Raw genomic sequence first — 20,425 nt, 5'->3', positions numbered from 1 at the left:
TAGATTTTTTTTCCCCACTAGTGTAATATGAATGAGGTAACCCAGTAGACCATTATCCAAGCTGTACAGGCAGCCTGAACTAGCTAATCTGCCCACTGCTTTACTTCCTCTCTCCCAGAAAGACTGAACACACTGCATCAGACAAAACCTATGGCAAAAAATGAAAAGAAAGCCTCCCTATATGCTCTTTAGGAATGATGGAGTGGGTGGGGAGAAGATGGATAAATAACTTCTTTGACTTTCCTCCCCTCTCTAGTACAGGGATTACTTTCATATTGATCTAGAAGGTTATAAACCAGACCCAAGTAGAAGTCTTTATTCTGCCTCCTAAGTTTCCCCATAAGCTTTCTTCAACATCAGCAGCAAACTAGGTTAATCCAGTATCATGATATAGAGCTGCAAAAACACAAACAGCACGTCAGCAACTTAAAAGGGCATCTTTTTGGTCCTCTGACTGCTACAATCATCAACAGAAGGAGCCATACCAAACACAGGGAGCCAATTTTAGACCTGTCATATTATAAAAGTTCCCACAGTATAAAACAAGAAACTCATAAGTATTCAAGGCTTTTCGCTATGTTGCAAAACCTAAAACGCTAGGAATACAAGAATTTATTGGTTACAAACAGGGAGTACTTTCTCTGAATGCTTCAAAACACACACATCCAAGATGCACACAGTTTAGCTCTGCATGTAACACTTTAATGACTGAAGTAAGGTCGATCACTACACTTAAAATTAAAAAGCTCCACATATTCTTGATCTCAGTGGATAGATGACAGTATGAATAACTATTCAACTGAATAAAATATGGGACAAGTATGAACTTAAAAATACCCTGATGTCAGGGTGTACCTGACTGGCCTCAAGTAACTAATTTTGGCAGAAGGTGAGTAGCACAAGCCTAAAAGCTGTAGGGCTCCCTCTCCTTTGGGTACATTCATTTGTTAGTAGCTTTGCTTTATTTTTTTAAAGTGCATTCTCAAGCTCACTTTGCATGGCAGCTGTCTTTACTTGCAGCCAGAAGAGGAGCTCAGATTATTTTTCAACACATTTTCTACAGATTAGGTCTGGATAGGATAGCTACAACCAGTGCTGTCCTAAAAAAGATTCATTACAAAGTAAAAATAGTTTGGAATAAAATTAATTCCAGAATATTTTGACTAAGAGGTCCTACTGGAATATCAGAATGATAACACCTAGGGGAGCTGGACTTTGTTACACTGATAGGAATCAGCATCTAAAAGAGCAAAATATGCTGTCTAAAGGTAACAAATGCAACCAAGTCTTTTTAAAGATCTTGTTAACTGTTTTGGATATTAGAGTTAATCTGCACAAAAGAGACCATCTATTATTATTTAAGGCTAAACTGAAGTTTGAAATAATGTATAAATATGCATCCCTCCTATGCTCATTCTACCCTTTCATCCTGTAAATGGTACTAAAGCCAGAACACTACTGCCAAGTATTAATATATCAGGTGCTCCAAACCAAGCTTCCATTTTCATTTGTTTCATAGTTCAAGTCTTCAGAGAAAGCAAAACTATTTTCAACAATTACAAGATACAACGCTGAATGTTCAAATGACAATAAGATCCTGAATCTCCTTCTAAGACCTGACAACAGTAGGACTTGCAGTACATTTCACAAACGAAACAGTACAGTAGTCAACAAAAGCTATAAAAAGAAACACACTGAAATAACATTCCAGTTTCGCTTTACAAAACCTGTGAATATGGGAAGCTTGATTTTCCATGACTTGCAATTAAGACACTTACGAAGTAACAAAAGATGCTTAAGCGTTACCCCTAGCAGACTAGACAAGATCAGTCAGCAGATAAGATTTCCAGACCTCTTCCATGGTATAGAAACTAAATTCAGTAAACCAGAAAAAATGGACTCTTAAAAAACCCAAACCACCAAAGAACAAGAGAAGACCCACCTCTTTTCATAAAATTTCATCTACCAAAATACTAGATCTTTATCAGCAGACCATCAGAATAATATATTCCCCTTAGCATATATTAAAAAGCCCAGGAGAACTTTGTTAAAGTACTTAGATGTATATACACATTAATTTCCATCCTACTGTTCACATTTGATAACACAGCATTCCACAAAAGAAGGGAAACAAAACTAAGCACATCAACTCTTGAAGACTGCCTGCAGCAGAGGTAGCTCTGCAACACACTATAAGAACCAGAATTACAAACTGTCTTGGCTGCTTTCATATTAAAATTTGCTATTTCATCAAAACTCTCAATATCAGAACTTATTTAAAACTGCTCTGGTACACATCCTGGAGTAAAATCCTGCAAAGTTCATCCTTTAATGAAACCAGAGGCCATCACTGAAGCAGCCTTGATGCTTGTTATCACAGATGTGAAAGCACATTTGTGAACGAGGACAGAAGGAAAGAATAAATAGAAATCCTAATGGTAAAGACCTGAGGGCTTTTATAGTACGGATTATCTAGCACATAAAAGGCATTGGATTTTTTCTGTCAAAGCAGCTTAGAAACTGACAATGGCAATACTATGACACTTCAGGGAAGTACACAACTCAAGCCACACACTGAGTAAAAGATAGCATATTCCATTAGCATTGACACCACAAACCTAAGCACAGCAAAAGAATCACATGTAGCAGTCTAGTCTTATCCCTACCAAACCTGAAAAGGTAACCCTTTTAACAACAGAGTAAGTGATATTCTCTCAAAGACCAAAACAATAAAATAAAAACGCTTACTCAGGCTGCAAGGCTGGAGGTATCTCTGAGGTAGGTGAACTGGAAATGTTTTCAGTGCTTGCAACTAGACTAGAAGAAGCTTCATTTAAATCTACTGGAGTCTCAACTTCAGGCTGGCTTGCTTCACTCATTTCTGTAGTCTGTGAAAACATTACAGGTGAACATATGTTTTTTCAAAACTTGAATAGGAAAAGTATCATACAATATCTACTACTGAGTTTTCACAGTTCAGTAGTTTAGATTTTTGTCATCAATGAACCTGAAAACCAAAGAGCAAGACAGTTAAATAAATTTTCTTTCTTCATAAACTTAGGTGGTATTCAGTGCTACTTTGGGATAGTTGCAACACTCTTCCATAGCCTGTAATAATATTGTAAAAAACTTAATTGGGGAAGGCATGTGCAACAGCTTCCTCAACCATGCATCTCTATAGACAGCCACAAAAACCCAAGCCTGAATATTTCAGCAACTGAAATAAACATTTCTATTTGCACACTCCATTACAACAAAATTTACATTTGTTATTTTCATCCTAATCTTAATTTGGGGGAAGGCTTTCAATTTTACCACTGCAATGGAGGTCCAAAATGATTTACAAGTCTATTCCATGTTGTAACTGAACACAGAGATAAATCACTTATCACTTCTCAAAGTCTAGTATTCTTGAGCCTTATTTATTCTAGTTCTTAATTTTTCATAAGCCCTTGCACAGCATATTTCAAAATAAGGCTTTCCGAATCTGGAAGAGTGCATAACCACTGAAACAAATCAGATTAACTCTTCAGCAACACTATTAAACAATACTAAATACTATTAAACAAGAGCCTCTTGTCAATAGGAGGATTGCTCCAAGTCATCTAACTGAACATGGAAAGGTCTAGAATGTTTTACTACGGAATTCTAAATAATTCTAAATATCTAAACCATGCAATATATATTCAGAAGTATGTCCCACATATGTTGTCTTCTAATCTACAAAACCCCAAAATACATATCAAATAAATCTATAACAGCAGGCTTTGTAACATTTGACATCGAGCACCGACTTAATGTTATCAATGGCACTTTTTCAATTTTAACAAAGGAAATGAAACTGACAGAAGCCAGGAAGGATCAAAGCTAAAATTGGATGCTATGATCACCAAGTCTGATCTATATAAGTGACCTCAGTGAGAAGTTTTTTTATGTTTAAATTATAAAGAGACATCCATACCTATAACATCGAATTTAAATTTATCTTGGAAAGATTTAGTTAGTTAGTACCTACATATATTAAATTACTCTTATTACTTATGCAGATGGGAACTGCAAGATGTTCGCTCACACATTTTATCCTTCATTGGAAACATGAGTCTGACAGCAACCCTACATGCAAGTTGAATGCAATACATTGTTACTATGAGCTTTAGATAACCAAAATGAAAGACTAAAATCCAAGAAGCAATTGAAGAGTGTATGGAGACAATGAATGAAATAAAAGTCTTGCCTGGTCAGATTTTGTAAAGTCATCAAGCAGCTCTTCTGTAGAGTAACTCCGTGTACTTGAGTCTGCATGCTCAGACTCCAGTCTGGGAACAGCCTCTTGCCCCTAGTATATTAAAGGTAAAACAACAGTAAGTATGCAGTAACACAGGCCTTCTATTCTAGTAAGAGGAATTACCTTTGGTACAGACTGAATAATACTAACTTTACAACCACCAAAATATCCACAAGAAGTTAAGCTACGTGAATCTTCAGAGCCACTGCCCATGTGTGTTTAAAATCTCATCTGTATGAAGACTACAGCAAGTTAAAACAAGTCAGTTAAATCTTCACAGGAAAGACCATTTTAGCATTGTCTTAAATCATTCAGTTTGTGCGCTAAGGAAAGTTAATCATTCTGCTGTGACTTCCCATGTTGACAAATGCTCCCTATCTCCGTGCTGCCCAAAACAGAAGGGGGGGAATAAAAGATCCTAAGATGAATTGCAACAGACAACCATTAAAAAAATAACACTTGGCACATTTCAGTTATAGCAGTCTTATCAGCAGAACTAGAATAATTTCACAAGTCTGCTGTGACCTTTTAAAGCAGCTTTCTCTTTTACAACTAAAGATAATCAAGTGCAGTGAATTCACAAAGTAAAAAAAAAACTGAGAAACTGAAATTGAGAAAAAATGTTTTAAAACCACCAGATCCAGAACAAGAATTTACTTGCCCCTCAAACTTTTTTTTTTTAAGTTGTAACAACAACATATGCAAGTTATTTTTGAGCAATACTTTAAAACACAGCAAGAAATCTAGTAGAAATTTACACACCCCTCATCTTATAAGGGCTACCTAAAATCCTGTGGCCAAACACTAGAAGTGCTAGTGTTCAGATCCAAAATGGGCCACTATGTTATACAAGATTACATGACCATATCAATTTGAGAGAGTTAATGTATAAACTGGAAGAGCAGGAAGTACAAATTTGAGCAGTCAAATCTTAAAGACAACAGCTAAGCAACATTTTCCCCAAATATTATCTCACATCCTAGTCTGTAAGATTAAATAGCATCAATGCCTCAGAGGGACAAGTGATCTAAGGGAAAATGACCAAGAGCTGCAAGACTGCTCTTTTTGAGCAGTATATCTCCAGCAGCCTAGTTAGCAGTAATAGACACATGCTGAAGATTTCTCATACACCCAAGAGATTTTTCTTTAATGAGTAAAAAATACAGTATACTTCACATTTTTGGTTTTAAGTTGAGAAATCTGCTTAACAATGCAGTCGTCTTACTAGAATGAAGGGAAGATGTTGCAAAAAAGTAAGAGAACATACACCAGTGGCTTCTCAGTCTCACAGCTTACTTGATCTTTCCTGGTTTATTACATCAACCATTAAACTCAAGCAGGACTTTTTTCAGGTAGCCAGAAGATTAGAACATAATGCTATTTCGCCACACAAGCTGGCAAAAAAATAGTTACTCTACATGTTGAAATGCTTAAGAAACCCACACTATTTAAAGTATTTTTTTTCTGCTCAGTCAGCTCTCCACTTGAGTCAACTAGAATCCTCAACACATTTTCCAGGTTTGATGTGGCACATAAAAGCTTTCTTGGAGTGAGAACCATGATTAGCCCTACTACTGATTGATAAAGGCAATGAGAAGACCAATAACATCAATACTACCCATGCTTATCATAGGACTGATTCTTTACCTGTGTAAATAAATGAAATTATGACGACTTTCTGATATGACTCAACTGCTTGGGAACTCACTACGAAACTGCAATATGCAGAAACTTGTAATGAGTTGATTAGGGTGAGACAATTACACTCAATTTAACCTAAAGTGTTGAGTAATATAATTAAGAAAGAGGCAAAATCTTATTTATTAGCTTTTCATATATGAATTTTAACTTTGCTAATTTTTATTAAACAGGAGGAAAACAAACTGATAAATACATACTTAATCATAGAATGGTTTAGGTTGGAAGGGACCTTAAAGATCATCGAGTTCCAATCCTCCCCGCCATGGGCAGGGACACCTCCCACTAGACCAGGTTGCTCAAAGCCCCATCCGGCCTGGTCTTGAACACTTCCAATTAATCTTAAATCTTCTATTTAGGAGAGCAAGCACTTGTGCACTGGGTTTTTAACACAACACAGATGCAACTGGCATACCGTAGCCTAGACTTATCCAGGCCACCAGCTGTTACCCTGACCTCTACACAGCCATATACTACCCCTGATGACGATTTCTTCTGTCATCTGGCACGCAAATAAAAAAACATGAGCCACCATTACTGGCTTTACTATTTGTTTCTTCCCACCCACACCATCCAGCTGTATTGTCACATAACAGGAACAAACTTGAAGAAAAACAAAAACTTGGGAAGATAACATCATGGTTCACAGAACAACTGAGTACATTAAATATTCTGTCAAAAAAAAAAACACTATTGCAAAGTGTATAAATCAATTATTTTATTTACTATCAAGCCAGACTGAGTAGCTGATTAACATGATTTATTCAGCATACCTTTTCTTGGACATTTTCATCATTATTTGCCAGAGCACAAGCATCACCTGAAGCATATTGCACTGCTGAAAGACTGTCTTTACAAAAGACATGCCAAATAGGAAGCCTATATAAAAAAAAAGAAAAAAAAAAAAAAGAGTCAGTCTTGATTTAAAATGAATAAGTCATATTTTAAAATTCCCTCAGCATTGTCTCCTTCAACCTTTTTTCAGTTGTTCCCATGAGGTGCCTAAAAAATAAAAACCATGATGATACCATGTCAAAGTAGAAGCTGACACAAATTACTTAAGTTAGAAAGATTCTGAATCAACTATATCCTCTGTCAGACAGTAATGGGATATCCTTAGCAATCATTACTAAGCAAGAACTAAAGCCACAGATTAAAAAAATAAAGTCCCTTATTTCCCTGTACAGATCATACCTGAGAAAATTCTGTATGGTCAACATCAAAGCACATTTAATGGAATTAGGGAAAATAAGTATATTAAACAAAAAGCCCATGCAAAAAGCAATGAAAATGTAGAGACAAATGGCAAACCAGGTGCTGGCTTTAGCTACAACCTCCATAGAGATTTGTTTTGTACTTTCAGTTCCAAACAATTTTGCCTCTTAGTAGAAATGTATTTCTGTAGAAAAGTAGCCAACACCTATACAAACACTTGCATCAAAATAGCATCTTTTGTTGCTTTAGCCCATGGCCCCTCTACATCCTAGATAACATCTGTACAGCAAACCATTAGGCTTGGAGGCCCAAAGGCCAGCAAAGGTCTGACCCCATGCAAATTTACACAAACATCACCCTGTACCCTGAAAAAAGGGCCTTCTCCTAAAAGGAGACTGTTCTATAGATCTTCAAGCATACCAGAAATCTGGATACAACCACCTTCTGACATAAGTTTTGGAAACTAAAACATAGCCTTAACAGTCAGTCATTATAGCAAGAATATTAATAGTTCTGGATTCATTACACAACTGAGATCAATCTGGTGTTTAGAATTTGAATTACCACCTGTCTTAAAAACTTGAAGATCACCTTTATTATAAAAAGTATATGCAGCACAGATTCCTCCACCAAGGAGGAACCCATGCTGCAACAGACCACAGTTAAGTACTAAATTCTAAAAAGAGTTTCATGAATATATATACACACATACAAAAGTGAGCACTACTTCTCCAGGTTGCAGGCAATCACAACATCAGGCTTTTGTTCTAGAACTAATAAACCTATTGCTCTTCTTCCACCCACATCAGCAGGGAGTGTTAGCAAGGTACCAGCCACTCTAAATCCAGGTGTCTTACTACCAGAAGACAGCAGATAAAGAACTTGTAGGATCAGACATACTGTTGTGGAGATGGGCAAATAAGATGTCCCAGGTCTATCTCAGCCCCACTGCACCTCAGGTATTCCTCGTATCTTTGAGGGAACAGCTTTCCTCTAAACTAAATGGAAGCTCTCAAGTCAAGCAGAAGCAGCTGCAATTACTGGAAACTAAAGCACTGACTATAAGGGTATGAAAACATTGTACCCACTACATACATATATGTGGTTATAAAAGTCTCACATCTCAGTTAAGTTGAGAATGAGGTGTATGCATTCTCACACATCTTAAATTCCCATACCATCATGTAGTTACTTGTTTGTATTAAGTTCTCCATCAAACCTCTGTCTTATCCTAAGCACAAGACATACATTTAAGAGACAGAATGATATGTTACCAGACTTTTGTGGCCTTGCTTCCTAGCTCTCACATGGAAAAATTAATTATGAAAATACTTTGAGTTATTACTCTGAAAAGCGGTTTCAATCATTTCAGGGAGAAATTTTCTCATGCTCTTAATTCCAGTACCTCTGGTCAATCCTTCCAGCTATAGCGACTCCCTGGTTCTTCATAAAAATACAAGAGAAAGATCAAAAATTATACAGAACATACTGTAGCTCATTCCACCCCTTTATTACATGGGCACACAAACATGTTATTTCCTATGTTGCTTATACTAAGGGGGGGATCTTCAGTGAGCTATACAGAGTAACGTTACATCCCTTAATGTAGAAAAGGAAAGATATCATTGTCTGTGAATCAGCATTTTAAAACACAAGGTATATTTTCACAACCTCATTAATAACTACTTTAGCACTTGCAATCATGAAAAGCACTTTGCACAAAAGGCACACATTTCTTGCCTTAATATATCAGTACTTTTAATGCAACAAATCATGCTTTATTAGAGCAAGAATGCAGCTTTTAGAAGAACGCAGTTTGGCAGCTCATTGATTTAAGCTATTCTGACATAAACCGTGTCCAATATCCAATGTGCTTATTTTCAGAAATTCTTCTCAGTCCTCTCCCCAACTCAAACATGATGGCTCAAGTCTCCCAAGAGCCCTCTAAGCAAGGGAGGGGACTGAGAGTTCATTTTGTATATGTGTGCATGCATGCACCCACAGGAAAACCTGAGCCCTACTGCAACAGAGGATGCAGCAGGCAGGATATATCATCCAGCTGTTGCCATCAAGCTCTTACAGAGCATTAAGAACACAAATCTACAAAACGCAAGGCCATGTGAGATGAGCCATTCTGTGAAAAGTCAAATTAATCACGTTGTCAGGACCACCACTCTTTTATTCTTCTGTCTTTCAGTGTTCTGCATATTCATTTAACAGGCTTCCTTATCCACAGGCTGATAAATGATATTGCCCGTAATAAAAAAAAAATTGCCAAAAAACATAGCACCTCTGTTAAGCATTTCTCTATATGCAGAAAGACAACAAACATGAAAACCTAAGTGTTAATTTACAGATAACAGAATTCCCTTTGAGTTTAGTAAACTTGCACAGTACGTCCAGCAAAAACACAGCAGCTTCTGCATTTGTGTATATTAATATATCCTTCCCTTTCTCATGACATGAGTAATATTTTAATGCTAATTTGGAAGCAAGCAGATCTAATGCCCAAATAGCACTGGAGATTAGTCACTAGATATACTGTCTCAGGTACAAGGTATATCTCAAATGACACAACAATGAAGAAATACTTGAAGAGATTGTTCCAAACACGTAGCCAACAGTTAGTGACTTACTAGGATAGAGAAGTTTTCAATAGCTCCATTTTTGCTAAGTATGACTCAAAATAGCAGCTGCTATTAAATCTCAAAGAACAAAGAAACTTAAGCACGAGTCTTTTAGTATCATGATTACTGTAGGTTAAAAGCTATTTTCTCTAATACACCATGAATTTTTTAGCTTGATACGCGCAAACGCAAAAGCTCCAAGCCCAGACACATAAGGCATGGGGGGTGGGGGAGTCACAGCTTTACTCTTCACAGGGCAGGCACGTACTGTGGTTCTCCACTGAAGCAGAAAGTCTGCTCACCCCCATCTGAATAGTAGTTACGCTTATTGCTATATGAATTGGCTATGGTCTACTGATGGCTGTTAGGCTTTTGAAAAAGAACTCACTGAAATTCAAAAGTGCAGGTCATTTTGAAATTGCAGGTCATTTTGAAATTGCAGTTGTAGGTTTCACGTGAAAGACTGTACAGTTCTGATTTGGCTCATACTGTAAGTAATTGTAAAAGAGGCTGCAGAAGACTGTCAGAGATAATAAAGCTATAACTCTTCTGACAAGCATAAAAATCAAGTAGAAAGTAAACAACTGCTAATAAAAATTAATCATTCAAGTTACAGCTGACCAAAAAAAAAATCCAAATTAGCAAAATCTAAAGGTACAAGTTTTTCCACAATTTGTTCTTCCCAAAGAAAAACAGCCTAAGCTTTCCTTTCCAAAAACTTCATACAAAAACAGACATTCACACAAGATTCAGTTCAAACACATCTGTCCTCAAAATGATTCAAGAGTTTTCTTAAATTCTCTCCAAACAAGACCTATTTCTGGACACCAGAGAGTGAAGCAGTTCAGAACAGTTTACAGCTGACACCCGTGAGAGTAATTTTAAGCAAAGGGAAAATAAAAAGGAAGCTATCACCAATGTACCGATTACCAAGCCCTCCTTGAATGCACAGGGAATAGCCTCTCTCTAGGACGATCACTGACATTTTCTGCACCTCGGAGGGTTGTATTACCAACAGGTGCAGATGCGCCAGTGCCCAAGACATAAGAGGGAGAACGAAGATTTCACCGTCCCTGTCGTGTGACACTTCTGAACTGATCCTATGAATATTTTCAGTAGAGAATAGGCCTGTGCAAGAGTAGGTGGGTGAGTTTTGGACCTGAGGGCAGAGAGCCAGCAGAGCAGGCCTATGAATGGCAGAGAGGCACCTATTTGTTGGTTGAAGCTTGCCTTCTTGATTACAGAATAATTTATTTTTGATTAATAAGGTAAAAAAAAAAAAGAGAGAAGTTGTGAAAGGGAGAGGAAGGCAGGAAAATACCTTTTGCTTTGAACAAATCCTACGCATCTGTGACTGCTGTCACTAGCCTAGCTGACAAAGAGAAAGAAGACTCCATAAGAACAAGGAGCTCAGCAGATCCACAACCAGACTCTCAAGACAGCAATGTGCCTTCTAACCACTGATAATGCAGAAAACAACAACAAAAGGAGGGAACCCTCACCCTCTCCCCAGTAACTTAGTGGATTAGGGGAACAATTCAGCAAGAGGGACTTGCATTTAAAAGGGACCACAGAATGAATTAAATCTCTCAGAAAATGAACCCCGGCTTTTAGGACAGCAACATTATTTCAACCAGTCAGAGGAGAAAAGCTATTTGCAAGGCACTGACTGCTTTAGCACAATTTCCCCAGACACAACGCTCATTTCTGCATGTGAAGTGGAAATAAGTGTTGATAAATGCAATGAAGAACTGTTAATCTTCCTTAATGCTGGCTAAAAAAAAAAACCAAACACAAACAAAAAACCCCACACCATTAATTTAAAAGCCATTTATTACTACAGAAGAGCAACATGCATTACTAAGATAATTTTTAAAGTTATGATGGATTTTTAAGGGAGAAAAAAGCTGAAGACTAAGATCTACATATCTAGACTAAGAAAGGATGCTGCGGCAAGGCACTGATACCATCTCTTTTGCTACCACTATCCACTAACTTGATTCATGTGCTAAAAAAACCCAAATCAACTGAAATTGGAGCTTTTTCGCAAATCCTTTACCAATTCATTGTATTTTGCAATGAATTTAGGTTTTTAATATCTTGCCCACTCTTTGCAAAGAATGTGCTCTCTAAACTGTCTCCTAACTGGAATGCAAAACAAAAGACAGCTACTTCACTCATTCAGAGGAGCCCAACACAAAGATACTTCTGACAATACTGAATTTCATAGCTTTGGACAATGAGATTCCAACCATCAGTTTAAAATACGACTTTCAGCATTTTACATGCATCAGCATGCAAAGACTGCAAAACAAGGTTACAGTTGCACCATATACTTTATCAAATTTAACTGATTTACTGCCTGAAGGGGTAGTCCTGCATCCCACTTTCAACCACACATATTTTCTGCACCCCCTGGTCTGATCTTGAGACTGTGGACACACACCAGTAACTTCTGAGGGCGGGGAAGAAATTTAGCTTTGAGCTTCTGTATACTCAGATATAAAAATCTGAGAAGATAGGGGGAGAATGTACCACTTATCCATGACTGTCCAATGTTGTCATAAGTTAAACAACAGAAATCAAGGCTGAGAACTAACAGTAGAAAACCTCTTCATTCCTTTCTCACAGTGCTACCAGTATTTTCCCACCCTTTCCTAGGAAAGATTACTGAGATAACAGCTACCTTCACAGCACTATAATTGTATATTGCTTTGATGCAGCACCCATAAGAGACAAGAGCTTATATTAGACACGCTGCAAAGTAACACAGAAACACATTCCTCTTACTCCTTTCCTGAAAGGAGTATCCAGGTACCCTATTTCAGGCACTTAAAGCAGGACAGATATCACAAACCCTAGCCCTCAAAAGGTGTCTGTTTGGAAGTGCTCAAAGGAACAGGCAGTTCCTAGTGATTCTTGGTAACAGATTTGTGTAATACTGCACTGAAGACTGTAGCATAAGATAATCTTCCTGCATTGTCAAACTCTAGTTATTATCTTTAATGCAAGAGTTTGGGGAAAAGAACACCTCTGGAAAAATACAATAAAACCTGATACTGACCACAAAGACTATAGGAAAATAGAATAGCCTCAAACTGATTAAACTTTAAGGCTTTTTGAGTCTGTAGTAATGTCTAACTTACACACCTTTGAAGATTTCCCCCGTCACTTAAATTCGTAAGCTTGTCTACACAGGTAAGATGCTGCAACAGTAGGCCCAGAATCATCATCAGCTGCTCTGTACCAACTCCCCATGCTTAAAAGTCACTGTAAATACAACACAGCTTAACATAGTGCCAAGGAGTGGAATTTTAGCATAAATTCAGCAACATGAATTTTGCCCTAGATCACTGTAAAGCTGCTATCACCTAACTCCCACACATTTTATAATGTATTTTTAATAGACTTATCTTTAAAGGATTTCAACAATATCTTCATTGCCATTCCAAAACTCAGCCAAGCCAAGAAGGTTCCTTTGAGCACCTAAGCTAATTTTGAACTATTGGAACCTTAAACTGGGTTGGAATATCAGTAAAAGTCATTTATACCAATATTTTCACCAGCCGAGCAAAAGTTCTTTGCACTAACTTTGGGACCAGTCTGTCTGTTACCTCAGATCACCATTGTCACCAGGAATTACAAGAAAGTTTTTAGACTTGCAGTTCTATGTTAGCCTCTTCTCAGCTAAAAGTTTTCATGCTCAAAAATAACATCCTCTTCAGGCAGAGGGCTGTTTGCACCTCCAAGTGTTAACTTTAAAAGATGCTGTATATCCTCCCCTTGAAAGAAGCAGACTTTACCAAGGGCTAATTAGTACTGAAAACTAAAGACAGGAAAAGCAAAAATGCCAAAAAGTATTCTGGAAAATACAGTGATAAGAATATTAAAGGGAAAAAGAACTAACAACAGGTTAGAGAAAGACATCTCAGAAAAAGTTGAAATTAAGTGCTGAAGTAAGGCACATCTCATTGCAACAGACAGGGGCTTACAGATCAACACAGCAATCTCCTGAGGTGGTATATGCCACTTTAGTACATCACCTGCATAACAAACAAACTTGAAGTTTCTAGGACAAACCTTTCAGAAGATACTGCATGACGGCACTTCACTGATTTTCAAGTAATTTTGCAAGGTAAATATTCAATAATTGATTGTGCCAAGCATTTGTTTTGCATAAGACACCAGAGCTCCCGCTTGCATATAGCGCCTTCAACTTGAGCAGACTACAAGCTAGGCATATTCATATTTGATTTTCAAGAGCCCAAGAGTTCCAAAGCATCTTTTATCCCAACCTTAACTACAGAGCAAAGACACTTCCAAACAAAATACTCCATATCTAGGAACATACTCTTCATTCTGAAATCTCATGCCTGGAACAAAAGTTTTGATTATAAGAACTGTGCCCAAATCACTTCATTTCTTCCTGCCATAAAATGCACACACAGCACTTATTTTAGTATCAGTCTTCTGAAGAGATTTAAGTAACTACACAAAAGGAGAATCACCAGGTAAAATTCTGAGCCCCAGTACAAGCGAGTTACACCAGCGGTTCTATCCAGATCATTAGGGCAGTCTCCTGTAGACATTATACTCTCCTGCAAAGAGGATTTCTATGATAAGAGGTGTGTTACACTGGAACACAAGCCTTTCCCCAACGTTACCACTCAATACCTTTCTGTTATTAACAGATGCAAGCTCAAGGTTTAAGCCAAAAGTCAGGGCCAATAAACGTTCAATTAACAAAACCCCTACTTCTGTGATCTCTAATGTGTCTTGCATAGCTTTTGCCTGTGCAGGGCAGAAGCTGCAAAATAAACACTAGTGATGTTATCACACCGCCAATACAGCACTTTTTTTCAGAGCTCTTCTTGCATTACAGAAGCTCTAAACAAGCACACCTCCAAAAATGTAGGAGACTGATGCAAACCAAAACTAGAAATGTTTTCTGTCATGTAAATTCACCTCAGTCTTCACATTTAATGTTACATGGTTGAATACAAAGCAATATCAAAATCTATGCCCTTCCAATGTACTTGTATCTAGCCATTACTCCTGGCTATGCCACTGACCCAATCTGACCTTTACAATGTTCAGGGTACACTCTCATTATGGATTTCAGAGTCAGAGCTACTAGACTAGGGGTTTTCCATCAGTAACATCAATAACAGCACATCTTGCTGCCCAGTCACTTTGATACAAGCCTTACTTTATTGATGCAGCATACTCACTATGTAACTACAACTAAAGAATCCTGATATGCACATGCACTCCCCACCTTCCTTTTCCTCATAGTTATAAAATAGAGAATGATAAAAGACTTCATAAAAGCTAAGTAGATAAGGATGTGCAAAGCACTTTCTGGGATAGAATGAATCACAGAAAGACAAATTAGTGCATGCACAATTTCTTTATTAAATTCATAGCTAACACTTTGAAACTGCAGCTTACAGCAGGCAAAAGCTGTCAGAACAATTTACACAGGTTACTCTTCAAACAACTGTCACAGTTCATTTCAATTCAGATAGTTCTAGTTTCCCTATAAGATGCTAAATCTACTCCACTTATTCAGCATTGTATATTGTCAAACTCCAAAGCACTACAAGTTCTAGAAGTATTTTTTATATTACCATCATCCACACAAAGGGATTAACTGAAGCATAAAAAAAAAAAAAAAAATCTTTGTAAATTCAGGACAACAGGAGTCATTTGTCATGTACAGTCAAAGCTTCACACTGCACAGATGTGTTATTTTTAGAGCACTACATTCCTAAGCCTTACCTCCATCAAAAGTATTTCTCTAAAAACATGAAGCCATCCCACTCTTTTGAACTACTTGGAACAACCTTGCTGGCTCAGGTTTGTCAGAGCCCTGTGTTTGTTTCACACACAGTTTGCTTCAGAAGGCCTCAAGTACCTATAACTCTGATCCTGCTCTCCCAATGAGCACCACATTGCCCTTATTAAAAGACAGCAGCTAACAAATCCCTCAACTCAAGCTTCTGGGGTTTTTGTACATTTCCTAATACACAGTTGTGTTTTTAACTCACAGGATGAGATCTTTTTAAACAGTTTCCAGTAAAAAGACAGTCACATCAATCTTTTTTGCCCCCACTTGATTTTTACCAATCGATATTCCTCCATTGGACAAACTTGTCTAGGCAAGCTTTAAAATGTGTGATTGGACAAAAAAATAAAATCCTATTTTAAGCTTAGTTGCATCAAGGACAAAAGCAACTGTCTATCCAGAAATAAAACAAAGTCCAAGTTGGAAAAAAAAAAAAAATTGACTCCAAGCAGCCCCGAGAGTGTTCTTTCAGCAATTCTGTTGTCTTCTTTTTTCCCCTGTTTTCTTGTTTATAATTTGTTCATCTGTTGACCACTACTTTCACCTGTAAGAAAAGATCTCCTGAAGATCTTCTCTCCTACTAGCATCAAATCCTTTGAAGATTACATTTTAAGACAAATAAATTTAAAAAGCCAACTTTTGTCACAGATACCAACATTTACAACACAAAATCTTCCTACTTACTACTTGAAGTTTCTTAAGTGCTTATGTGAACAAAGTTGCTGATTTTCTTTTTCGGAAAAAGTTACAAACATCACAACTTGTCATGTCACATAGTCCAACAAGGCAGAAATTAATAGACTTCAAGACTTTGCAATTACAAATCTGACACGGCTACTAAATTAAAGCAAGCCACAATGCCATCCTGCAAACAGAGCATTTAAAACTCTCTAATGTGAATTCATGTTTGGACAACAGAGACTAGAGATCTAGAGCTGTACCCCTCCCAAAATCTATATTAATCTACCAGCTCTTTAATCAAAAGCCAGTGAGCAGGGTGAACACACAGTCTAAACATTTTTTTAAATAGCAAAAGGTTTGGGATACTCTAGTGCCAGCTCTAAAATCAGTTAAGACACTGCTTGAAAGAGCAATTGCTATTAAAAAGTAAGAAAAAACTTGGCTCAATTTTTTTCCTAACCATACCCAGAACAAATGCAGACGTTGTCTGAGCCTTACAGAACAAGTATGTTATTTCAACAAGTTAGTTGAACATTATATGCCTTTATCAATATGGAATAGGCATCTGAACTTTTAAGAAAAAGTAAACAGTTCTATCAAAACAGCAAACTAAGAACACAACAACAAAAAATTACTCTGACCATCCATATCTCATTAAACTGATAACATGTTCGTTAATGTATTACCTCAAAGCAGAAACAGGTTATCAGCCTTCAAGACACAGTAAGAAACAAAAACTGTCTTCCTAATAGGAATCCTAACAAGCAGAACCTTCTGTGAGAAAAAACTTGATTGTTCAACAAGTAAAAGAAAAAAAAGCTGTCTAGAGACAGTTACATCAGGTTGACAGCTCAGATAACCTGCATGGCTAGGAGCTTTTTCTTTTAAAATTTTGCTAAATGTAAATACAGCAATAGAGTTTTCAAGCACTCACTGTTTTGTCCCATAAAAATAAAAATGTGATGACATGAACCAAATTTGCTCCAAGATTGTCCAAATCCAGTAACACAAGTGTCAGCACCAGGTTTGCAACTGATTCTGTATGGGGAGAAGCCTGGGCTCCCCCTTCTTCATCCAAGTAGAATCAACTGCAAGACAACCCAGACCTTCAGGACTATTTCATTTTTTGGTTGTTTTTTTTTTTTTTAATAGACTTTAAACAATTTACAGGGAACATATTAAAATAATACACCAGATAAACAATTACCTCTAACAAATGCTGTTCAGTTTTCAATATTTGCAGTTTGCCGTTCAAACTGGCTAGCATTTCTCAAACAGTGAGTCATGGAGTTCAAAGGAGGCCAAAGTTTAAGAAGCTTAGAACTTACCATACAGAAATATATTCTCCTAATATTTGTGTTCTAATAAACGCCACGTTTTAATGAAGTTTGAAAACAAAGTCAACAGAAGATGCTGGAACAACATATAGCTAAGGTAATCACTATGAACAACATTCAAAGACATAACCAACGCAAAAATGAAAGGGCTCATTGACTTCAATTTAACACGGCTCCAGCCAGTCACAGAAAATCGGTTTCAAGAATAAGGCATTGAGATTTTTTTCAAAGAACACGGCCACAGTTCAGCCTGAAAATGGAAAAACCAGTAAGCCTTTCCGTTAAAAAGCACAGAGTGAAAATACATACGGAAGCATACAGCGTAAGTTTGAACCCCTGCATCTGAGGGCTGTCTCCACATCTGACACCGCTTGTTTCCACGAACGCAGCAAATTATTATTATTCACAGCAGTGGGAATTACCCTCCTAAGAGCTGTTACCTGCCTTTCCCTCAGCGCAACACCGCGGGCTGCCTGCACAATAACTGACACATTCTTATTTTTCCAAAGGGAAGGACCTTTCATTCCCTAATGGCACCACCTCCGCTTCCACTTCCCGCTCCGCGCGTCCCAGACCATCGGTTCCCGGCATCCCGACCCGGGCGCTGTCCCCGCCGGGGCCGCAGTAGCCGGAGCGGCTGCCGAGAAGGGTGGCAGCGGCAGGGCTGAAGGCGGGCCCGGCGGCGGGGTCTGCGGCCCCTCTTCTTTCTCCCCAGGAAACCCCGAGCGGCGGGAGAACCCCGCTCCCGGGAGGCCTCGGAGGAGCCTCTCTCCTCGCCGTGAGGGCCCTGCGGCGCGGCCGGGACTCACCAGAGCAGGGCACAGAAGAAGAGGCAGGAGCCCAGGGCCAGGAGCCGGCGGGGCGGCTCCCTCATCGTCGCCCCCGTCTACCTGCCGCGGCCGGGCAGAGGCAGCGCATCCTCCCCGGCAGAGGGACGGCGGGAGAAGCGCGAGCGGCGGCGGCGGCCGCTGAGGAGGAACGACCGTTGGAGCGGCCCCTCCCCCGCGCGGCGCGAGCGCGGCTCCGACGCAACGCGGCACACCGCGGCGCGAGCGCGGCCGTTACTGCCCGCCGAACCGGGCCCCTCCCCCCCCCCTCCCGCCCCTTATCCCTTCACGCGCTGAGCTGGAAGGATACGCGTCACCCTCCCCGCCACTACGCCACGCCCCCTGGCTCCGACGCCACCAATGGTCTACGCGGCTGGGGGTGACCCCGCCCTCCAGTCGCCGTTGCCGGCGCGGATTGGCTTCTCCGCCTCCAGCGCGGCGGCGAATCAAGAGAGCGGCCTTCTCTTTCCCTGCCCCTCCAAGGACCCCCTCTGAGGTGTCCACGTGAAACAAGCCGTTAAAGGGAAATTGCCATAGTAATTAACGACGGCTGACAGTAAACGCCGGGGCCGCGGCAAGCGCAAGGAACGTCGTTACCTCCGAAGCGAGGGTCATTTTAAGGAACGGCGCTCCGACATGACAGCTTTTTCTTAATTTTTTTTTGATCAGGCTTCTCTGCTGGCTGCCCCACAGAGCCGAGCGCTGATTGGTGCTGGTTGAGGCCCCCAGAGGAAAAATCGTCGCGGAGTGGGCGGGGGGAACGCCATTTCCCAGTGGGCGGGGCGGGGCGCGCGGCGTCTGCTGGGAGCTGTAGTCCGGGCGGCGCGGCGCGGCGGGGTCTGCTGGTGCCCGCTGGCGCCCGAGGGTCCCCACCCGCCATTTTGCAGACGGCCTGAGGGAGCCCGTGGGGGGCGGTTGGACTCAGGCTTCGCTCGCTGGCAGCCGGATGGCAACCCGGCCCGCGTTTATCGGCACAAGGGGTTCCAGAGAAGCGTTTAAGGTGGTTTTGTGCATATTTATTCATTGTAGGAGCAAAAGCTGAGCTAGAGTTTGCCCGGCAGCGGGCCAGGCACATCCTGAGGCCCGCACAGGGAGCGCTTTCCTTGGAGCTGTGCCCAGGACCTGGCAGCCTGGGCAAGCTTTGCTGGCCCAGCATTTCTTCCCAGCCCCACAGCTGCCTGCACGGACCTTCCTCATCTCCCTCCCTGGCACTGCCTTCACTCTGACGGCTGGAGCTGGGGGCGCACTTCTGGGAGATGCTCGGCAGAATACAGGCCAGGCAGCTGCAAGCACGATCTTGGCATCCATGGGCACCTGCTCCCCATGTAGGACAGAAGAGAGGTGCCTTCTCTGGTACTGTCATATTTGCGTAGACTGGTAGGAAAACCACAACAATTATTATCAAAACAATAGGGATTTCATAGATAGACCTAAATCTGCCCATCTGAAGCATGGCATTGTAAGGTGGGCTTTACGCTGAGCTACAGTAGCCAAGAAAACCGTCCTTGCAGTTTACTGTTACCAAAAAAACAGCCTCAGGATTGGGGTTCCCACTGCCACAGCGTGATCAGAGCTGCAGCGAGCAGCAATGTGCGCTGTTCTCCCAGCCCGCAGGGCGTTACATCAGCCCCGAAAGGCACAGGTGGATTAGTCATGAGCATGCCGCGTTGGAAATGTGCACATGTCAGGACTCTGAACAAGGAAGGACAGCTTTGCGTGGCGGGAGGCACGGGAGGGTGTGAATCACAGGAATCCTTGCAGGACCAGGGCTTTCCCAGGCCACAGCTGCTGTTTTCCCCAAAGAAGCTCCAGCGTCAGCCCCATGAACAGGCCCTTACAGCTGTCTGGCAGTGTTCTCAAACAGGAGGGGGGTGCTTGCAGGGTTCAGCTTGGTGCTGCCAAGCTGC

The 20,425-nt window shown here is 40.2% G+C and overlaps 1 protein-coding gene across 1 annotated transcript in view; it reads right to left on the bottom strand.

Moving 5' to 3' along the window:
• Positions 1 to 18,565, bottom strand: part of SUCO (SUN domain containing ossification factor) — a gene marked incomplete at its 5' end in the record, with an annotated part of 41,361 nt that extends 22,796 nt beyond the window's left edge. Inside the window, 4 exons of the mRNA XM_082484027.1 lie at positions 2,749 to 2,888; positions 4,235 to 4,336; positions 6,757 to 6,862; positions 18,501 to 18,565. Coding sequence (XP_082340153.1) covers positions 2,749 to 2,888; positions 4,235 to 4,336; positions 6,757 to 6,862; positions 18,501 to 18,565 — 413 coding nt within the window. The remainder of the gene's footprint in view (positions 1 to 2,748; positions 2,889 to 4,234; positions 4,337 to 6,756; positions 6,863 to 18,500) is intronic.
• Between the last annotated feature and the right edge of the window lie 1,860 nt (positions 18,566 to 20,425).

Source organism: Vanellus vanellus (assembly GCF_965231255.1).
Source record: "Vanellus vanellus genome assembly, chromosome: 5".
NCBI classification, from domain to species: Eukaryota; Metazoa; Chordata; class Aves; order Charadriiformes; family Charadriidae; genus Vanellus; species Vanellus vanellus.
Note: the sequence above shows the minus strand (reverse complement) of the source record. Positions and strands in the feature narration are given on the sequence as shown.